Source organism: Electrophorus electricus, chromosome 11 (assembly GCF_013358815.1).
Source record: "Electrophorus electricus isolate fEleEle1 chromosome 11, fEleEle1.pri, whole genome shotgun sequence".
Classification (NCBI taxonomy): Eukaryota; Metazoa; Chordata; class Actinopteri; order Gymnotiformes; family Gymnotidae; genus Electrophorus; species Electrophorus electricus.
In genome coordinates this window covers 22,450,841-22,459,850 of record NC_049545.1, presented here as the reverse complement: position 1 = coordinate 22,459,850, position 9,010 = coordinate 22,450,841, and the positions used below count along the sequence as shown (strand labels likewise).

General features: G+C 44.0%; 1 protein-coding gene across 1 annotated transcript; it reads left to right on the top strand.

Moving 5' to 3' along the window:
- The first annotated feature begins 219 nt into the window (after positions 1-219).
- Positions 220-7,664, top strand: LOC113584232 (WW domain binding protein 1-like). The gene is made up of 5 exons (XM_027021019.2): positions 220-402; positions 2,909-2,953; positions 3,421-3,562; positions 3,836-3,997; positions 4,524-7,664. Exons 1-5 carry the CDS (start codon positions 352-354, stop codon positions 5,390-5,392), a joined length of 1,269 nt encoding a protein of 422 aa, XP_026876820.2. The 5' UTR covers positions 220-351; the 3' UTR covers positions 5,393-7,664.
- The last annotated feature ends 1,346 nt before the right edge of the window (positions 7,665-9,010 follow it).

Below are 9,010 nucleotides of genomic sequence, written 5' to 3'. Positions count from 1 at the left end.
CGCATCTCAGCATCTGTTGCTAAGGATGAACATCCTACTATGCACGGACGTCTCCTTTCATGACTACTTTTCGAGGACTGGCATTAAAAGACAGCACGAACCATCTGTTTTGAATTAAATCAATATTATTTCACTACGCAGTTTTCTCGTGTAAAATAACCCGTCCCATTTCGGATTGGTCGGGGCATCTGATGTTGTGGAGGTCTTGGGGAGGGGGCGTCTGTTTCGGGTCCAGAATGGCGGATGCGGTGCATTTATGTTTGTGGGTAGATATGGGCTGTAGAAGAGCATCAGACGGGTTTCCTGCTAATTCCCCCGTACTTCCGCGGGTTTCAGTATGGGTTTGAAGTCATGGGTTCAGGCGAGACGTTAACGTTCACCGAGGTACTGAAAAGCGTGCAGGTAAGTTCATGTAGTTCACATGCAGGTCACAGTCTGCGGGCTCCGTTTAGCTGCGAGCGAATATGTCGTCGCCAACGGCGCCTTTACTCAATCCGCTGACTGATTTTCCTGGACATGTTAATACTGGGAGGATAGATTTATCAGTCATGTCGATTTAATTTATGGAAAAACATGCATCTCAAAAAGTAGCCGGTACTTAGCTGTGCTGCATGACTTACGCATATTACGTGGTTTGATTCTCAAACGTTTACAGGATACTGAAAATGGTTAGACCTCAGTTGGAGGTTAGGTGTTATAGTTGAAGTTTGGCGTTTTTTAAAAACTATTTTATGCATTCATAACTGTACCACTCAGATCTTTCGCTTTAAACTGTTTTTTTTGTTGTTGTTGTTGTAGTCAGTCAAACATAAACGGCTTAAAAACTTTTCCGTTCAGCTTTCACGAGGGCTACATGGCTTCCCCCCCCCCCCTTTGAGCTGTTTTTATGGTTGTAGGTGACAGAAAGAAAACACGAATGCTGTAATACATTTCTGCTTGTTGCCAGATATACCGTTCCTCATAGGCCAGCTCTAAGGGATGTATCAGTCTGTTTCTCTGTATGAAAACACGTTAATTCTATGGGTTGGGGAAATGCACGGTAAATGGCTGTGGACTCGGAGCTCATTGCACCGGCGGCCTGCCTGCCTGCAACAGCGCCCGGCCGGGTCTCTGCACCGCTGCCACGCGCCCTCTGCGGTCCTCTGCCGTTTACTGTGCTAAACTCTCAATGCGCCGTGCTGGTACTACAGAGCGGTGGGGGAGGGGAGGGCATGAAGGACTCTAGCACGCTCCACTTTAGGCTTTGAGCCAGGCTCTATAGCTGGGGTGTGGGGTACTGCAGCTTACTGTTGCTGGCCATGCATGGTTTGGACTATTCTAAGCCAGCACTGATATTTGTTTGCTGTTTACGTGCTTACATCTGCCTGTAGAGGTGAACTGATGTCAGTTGTCACCTTATGGGTAAATACACACAATGCAACAATAGATGAATAGCCCCAGAATGCTTCTATGAAAACGACACATTATGTCATTGCTGACTTCTAAACAGGCTACAGCCTGATCGGGAACACAAACTTAGGGTTTGTCCAGAGTTGTAAGACGATGCTGGGGTGCCTCTGCAGCCATTGTGTGTTGGTGGAGGTGTCTGTGCCCTGCAACAGAAAGACTCTTCTCCAAGCTGTCTCGAGTGGGGGAGTGGGGAGGGGGTTGGCGGATAGTGGCAGTCCTACAGATGAGCATTGTGCTCCCTCCAATGTGCAGCCTTTTCACTCACTAGTGATGCATGCTGACCTCTAACCTGTGGGTGGTTATGGGTGCATGTGAGGGTGAGTTCATACATGACCACAGTTATGCAGTGTATAAAAAGTTCTGTTTAAACAAAGCTTGTTTTTTGTGTGCTAGGGTCATGTTATCTTCATAACTGCAGATCTGTTTCCCAGAACAAATAAACTCAATTCACCTAAGTGGAATAAAACATGATGCCAGTTCTGTTTAGTGAATACCAAAGCAATAGGAGCTACTAAGGCATTTCCCCAAAGGTCACATTCACGTTTGGGTTGTTCACGTATGATGTGTGGTAGCCTGCTTGGACACTAGGGGGAAACTGTAAAACCAGGCTGTGGAGTAACATGGACGGAGTGACATCAGGGCATTTTGGACCGGACTGTGTTATTGTATTGTAGCTGTTTTGATGGGTGAAGATGTCTTTGTGTCTGTGTTTGTGTATGTCTGTATGTGAATGTGTGTGTGCCTGCATATGTGGGTGCATTTTGCATACTTGTGTGTCAGTACACATATTTGCATGCACTTGTGTGTGTACCCAAATGAGTGTGTGTGTCTAAATATATATGTATATCAAGTTGTCCTTCATAGAGCCTTTGAAAGAGAAGCTCCACAATTAAAGAGTTATTGTGCTGCATTGGTGGTGACACTGAAGTGGTTGGTGTTGATACATGGACAGCCAGGAGAGTACATCTGAACTTGGCCTCTGCTTGTGACTGTCAGTGTTTTTAATGGAAATTGACTGCATGGTTATGACTATCAGTGTTTTAATAAAAACTGATTGCATGGCTGCATGTGTAATTTAGGTGTGCACAATGTATGTATCATTGGTGAATTATGATTGCAAAATCAGTATCTGTAATGTTGAAGACTGCAGAATACAAATGTTAGCATATCAGGTGTTGTACTGTGCTGTTAGCTTCCTGACTAATCTCGGACAAGCCCGGAGACTGCAGGTTTTGGAAAATTAAAGAAAGGTCAGGATTTTCTCAGTGTGTATATATCACAGTGTGTATATATCACAGTGTGTATATATCCATAAAATTAACCAGCTTTGTCTTATCCATCCTCCTCTGTCTGCCTATCTCAGACTGTGTCCCTCTTTCAGTTAATTCTAAGTGACTGCTTCTCTTTCTATCATTTGTTTTGTGAATTTCTGAAATGGATTTTATTGTGTGACCTACAGGTGACTCTAGCTACAAAGGATACAGACATGGGAACTCTGACCAGGGTAAAATTTACCAAAACATTTATTACTCTTAAATAAATACATAAATAAATAAATATATATATATGACAGATCGATCAATCCTCTAGCTGCTGGGCCATAGGATAACCCAACCTGATGTTATTATTTTGATATTATAGCGATGTGTAGCCTAATGTTTCTGGTGGATGTTGTTACTATAGTGACGTGTAATGTTTTTTTCTTTACATATACATTTAGCTCACACTTTTACTGAATGCAACTTGAGCAATTCAGAGTTAAGGACCTTGCTCAAGGGCCAAACAGTGGCAACTTGGTGGGGCTTGAACTGGTAACATTCTGATTACAAGTCCAGTACCTTAACAACTACCATTCCCCTTTAGGGAATTATGATACCGATGTGTATATGTCCCTCCAGGGTGTTCTGTTACGATGTGTAATGTCTGTCTAGGGTGTTGTATAACTAATAATGATGGGTAATGTCTCTATAGGGTGTTAAGTATCAAGCAAGCCAACACACAGCCTCCAGCCCCACATATTGCCCAGGGGCGAACAACAGGCCTCCGTATTTGTGTGAGACGGGTTACTGCTGTGGAGAAAGCGGCTGCTGCACCTACTACTATGAACTCTGGTGTGAGTACATGTTCCCCTGTGCTACTGTCTGGTGAGACATAACTACGAATGAAAGAATGCACGAATGAAACAACTAGTTAATTACATGGTTGGTAGTGACAGAAAAGTGCACTAGATTCAGTGAAGTTTAAATCAGACTTTGTGTCTGTGCGTATCCGAATGTGTCTGTGTGTGTTTGAGTCTGTGTGCTTGTGTGTGTCTCTGTGTATGTGTTAGCAGGTGTGTGTGTGTGTGTGTGCTTATGTATGTATCTTTGTGTGTTTATGCGTGCAGGGTTCTGGTTGCTGTGGACGGTTCTGCTTCTGTTTAGCTGCTGTTGTGCCTACAGACACAGGCGGGCCAAGCTCCGCCTCCAGCAGCAGCAGCGACAGAGAGAAATCAACCTGATGGCCTATCACAGAGCCTGCAGCTACCCAGACCCCACCCTCGACCTCAGTATGCTTCTCTCCCTGCTCTGTTTCCCAAGAGTTGCCTGCAGTCCAAGATGGCTGTTTGCACTCTAAAGTCAGTAAGATGGGACCTGACAGAGTGAGACAATTAGACATTCCAGCTGAAACTGATAGAGTTCTGAACCAGCAAAATCTGGGGAATGTCTTCAGTTTGTGAAAGGTGCCTTAATATATTTTCTTAGGGAATAAGTCAATTCTGAAATCACCTTTTAATAATCAACTGTATTTTGTCAGTGTGTTTAAAAAGTGCTCAGCCTCTACTGAAAATGCTGCAGACTGCATGCTCATTTTGCCTTAGCTTTTGGTGTTTCAGTTTTGAAAAGTTGTTAGCCAAGCACAGGAAGACAACATTTGTCTGTTGAATATCTATGGTGGTTCACACAACACGTGATTTGCTTTCGTACTAAGCTGATATGTGGACAAGTGAAATTTGTGTGGAAAGCCCCTTTGTGTCTGAATTAATCATGAGGTGTGACAGAGGTAGAGAGTTAATGCTCTTCTTTTCTTGCCAGGTTTTCTTGCTGCCTTTAAGCTGCCATCCTATGAAGAAGTGGCAGCCCAGCCCAACACTCCTCCCCCACCGTACAGCGCAGACGTGGCCCAGCAGAGCGGCGCTCTTTATGCTCGCGCCGGCCCCAGTGGCATGACCTCCTCGCACAGCTCAGGGAACTGCACCTCCTGCTCGTGTGACTCGTGCTCCCTCTCCTCCCCCTGTAGCACCTCCTTCTCTGTGCAGGTGACCGACGATGCTCTGACCAGCAATGCCACCACACCCAGTGACTCCGGGCATGCCTGCAGGGCCTCTCATTTTCCAGGGCCACATCCCTCCCCACCCCCTGCTGCAGAGCAGAGCGCCCCCCCGCAGCCTAGTCCGCCTCTTTCTGTGACCCCCATGCTGCTGCAGTACCCACAGGGGGCGGAGTCTAGCCTTTGTGGGGAGAGTCCTTACTCGAAAGTCGCACACTCTCCTCTCAAACATACATTTTTCTCCTCTAGTGTATGTGTATTTGAGGCTGAAGGAAGGGAACCCGGCACCAAGTGTTCAGAGCAGTGCAGTGAGGAGGGTCTGAGTGAGAACCACTTCCGTCATCGCAGTCTGACGGGCGACTCTGGCATCGAGGTATGTCGGTGCCAGGTTAGGTGTGAGGAAGATGATGAAGAGACTGGAGAGAGTGGGAAAGAGGGCGGGGAAATTCCTGAGGAGGTGGGGCTTGTCCATGACAGTGCGGACTGCTCGCACCGAGCGCTGTCTGTTCAGTCACAGCTCCTGGCTGGGGATAACAGCCAATCGCAACTACTGGCTGGGGACAACAGTCAGTCTGGCCCAACCTGTGTCAAAGAAAGAGGCGGGGATTCCATCGTCACTGTGCAATCCTCTTGAGACCAGCTAATGTGATTCCTGAAAGCAGCAACATGAGCGGTCTGTCATCCTAAAACAGTGTGTACCTGATGCAGTGGGAGGGGCAACAGAGCAGATTTTGCTGTGCATAGACACACTGTTGCTGTGACGATGACAGCATGACTTTTCTCTGCAGGAAAAAAAAAAAAAAGACAAAAACACTGCTGGAAAATTAAGGATGTCAACAAATTCTCTTCTGTCTCATAATTCTCTCAGTCTTTTCTCCTCTCACTCTCTTTCTCTGTCTCACATCTTAATTGTAGTATTGAGGCCCTTAATTTTTCTGAGACGTGTTGTCTGTTCTTTGAGCCTCTTGACTGTCCCAGCAGGGCTGGTGAAAAGGGTTCTGCTCTCCCCCGCCGTCTTGAGCTCTGCGGCTCCTGCTCTGTCTCACTTTCTGCTGTTTTTGGGGAGAGCACACTGAGCCGCCATTCCTGGAGACTCCATTTCTTGTTGCACTTAAAAGATGTTTAAAAATGCTGCTTACTACCACAATGCTTGGCAGTGCCTGGGCAATAATGAATAGCGTGCTGATGATAACAAACTCTTATACTTTGTACCAGAGACCATTTGAGGAACATGGCTGAAGGTGGAGATGCTTTTCTGAATGTATTTGTTGGTGCGGCTGAGCTCTGATGATTGAACATCTCCTGTGGAAGGAACAGGATCGCACCTCATCTGTTGACTGCATGAACTCAGTAGTTGACCAGGCATCTGGTGGATTTTCTGGAGACTAGCTAGTGATTGTAACCTCTGACCTCCTAACATGTCAGTGTAAATGTTAATCTTCCCCATTGTAGTGGCTGCAACCCACAAATGGCAAACATGTTGGAAAGAAATGGATGGGTTTTGCCTCACAACAGGCTGTTTAAGAGGGTCATCATTTAAGCCTAAACCAAAGCGCCATTTTGATTTTTTAATTTTCTGTTCATTTATGTTTATATGCATGATTAATTTCTTCCACCCTGGAGGAGAGCTCTGCTTTTCCTCCATTTAGGAAGTTGCTTGGATCCTCAATGCAACATAATCTGTTAGTTGGAATCCATTCCACTTTAACCCAGAAATGAAACGGTGTAATGAAATGGAGGAAGAGTGGGATATAAGTGTCTTAGTGTGCCTGACTTCACAGTGTATCTCCACCCAGATAGACGTGTGGAAAGTCTGTTTCACTGTAGTGAGAGTGTAAATGTGTGAAATTGAAAGCCATTTATAAAAATATGAGTGCCATTATAAACATGCTAAAGCAGTGATAAACTGTAGTTTTAACAGTATGATGAATTGGTCCATGTTCAGTATGATGAATTGTTTTAGAAGTGCTTTATTTGGCAGGAACACACCCAGAACGATACAAAAACAACAAACCTACCAATAAATAATAGTGTTCATACTTTTGTGGCTTGTTGAATTAGATGTGCTTAATGAAATCAACAACCTCCTCCATCCAAGCATAAATGAAAACTAATGAAGCAACAGTGGAGGAATGTTTGAATAGTGAGACCCAGTGGCTGGCACAGGCCATGAGCTCATCAGGAGAACCACCCTAACTCTCACACCCTCTCTGTCTCTCTGAAACACACGCACACGCTCGCTCTTTCACATGTACTTGGACAACAGCTGCTAGCCGTCACTCCATTTGGATGCATTTGGTATTTTATTTGATAGCTGACACCATTTTGAGTTTATAATGAAACTGGATGTGGAGCCAGTGATGTGTGCTTCAGTAGATTCCTGTAGAACACTTGCACAGTTACAAGATGTCATTGTGGGGTTGTGTTTTATTTATTTTTTTATTATTATAAGAATTGTTTAACTTGCTCTGAGAAAGCTCCTTGTGAGCCTGTGCTGGCTGTGCACTCTGTGCTTCGCTCACTTGCTCACCTGTGCTATGTCTGCACTCTGTGCTTCAATCACCTGTGCTGGGTCTGGAGCTGAGACTGGACCTGTTCAACTAGAGTCACTTTTCCATTTTTTAATTATGTTTATGTTCTATGTTTCATACCACAACAGAATGTCTTGCCTTGCTTCTGTTTGCAATGAACATGTCATTGTTTTATGTGGTAGATAGTAGAAGTTCATGTTGCCACGGTACCTGTCAGGCAGTGCATGGTGTCACTGTGACTATAGATACATGGTGTTAAAGGCAAAGGATTTGTACGTTTATTTATAATTGTCTTGCACTGTCATGATTCAAACACAAGTCCAGTAGGGCAGAGAACACTGTTAAATTACAAACAATAAACTAACTTACAAAGAACTTTATTGTTTCTTCCGATTTCATATACCATTGCTTTAAAACTGTATGTGTGAGGAGTGTTTGTGTGTGTGATGCATTCAAAGTCAATCAGTACCTGATGTGCCACACCTAACTCAGGAAGAAGAACAGAAGGTGTTTTCACTGGTTCAGGCCTTGGATCCTGCATACTAGTGATGGTGGCAACAGTTCACCAGCAAATCCATACAGCTATTTTTTTCCAATCTTATTTATATGGTTCTTTTAACAACATCATTGTCTTAAAACTGTTTTACAGATATCCAGGTGTAAAACTAAAAGGATAGTGAAGAACTCCTGTAGTGTTTAAAATGACAAAATGAAAAAGCAAGAGATGCAGGAGTATCTCCCTGGGTGGCATAAGGAAGAGACGTTAGGAGGATCCAGAATCAAAACTGGACATACTAATAGAAAGAGTTGTATTAACTTGGCAGTCTGGTTCCCAGTGTTATGTCTGCTAATTTGCAGAGATATTGATCATGACATTGGAGCAGATTGAAGGTAATGGGACTGTTCAACAAATATGGGTGACACCATAGTCTGTAGCATAATGAGAAGAAAATGTTTACTTGGTGTGTAGGTGTGCAGTGTCTTCTTTGAGAGCCAGTACATATACTGCAGCTGGTGCTCTTTAGACTGCAGGACAAAACCACACCCTTGTTTTTCAGCATCACTGTGGGACACTCCTTTTAATTTTGACATTTTAAACACTACTAGAGTTTTTCCCTCTGGAGGACTGTTCAATTTACTCACTATCCTTTCAAACAGTGTTTTACTTTGAGCTTTCACGAGTGAAAGATTTGGTTCACACGGTCTGGAGTTTTTAGCTGAGGTCTCATGTTTTCCCTGCTCTCGAACACCTGCTCCAGCCCATGAAGGGTTTGATAAGGAATTGAGCTGGCCCACTGGTGTACAGTGGGAGGGGGGGGAAACAGAACTGGCCTGTGTGTCCATGATGCAGTGTGGGAAACAGAACTGTGAAAAGCATTGGTGACCCAAGAGTGTTGCTGAGCAATACAACTGCATTTTTTGGATCTCTGGCTCCATCACATGGCTAAAAATAGGATTGCAGAACACAAATGAAGTTGGCCATAGGTGGTATAATAATTTTCACTTTAATCCTGACTATACTAAAATTTATTTTAATCACTAAAAATGTCTTGAAATTTACCACACTATTAGGTACATGCTTTTTATTGTCTCATAATGTATATGAATCTTGTAAATTGTAAATAAGCCAAATTAGCTTTATTTGTTCACATTTTCGACTACGTTAACTATCTTATTAATGCCAACGTACCCTAAACAGACCTTAGCTGTCTTACTGACCC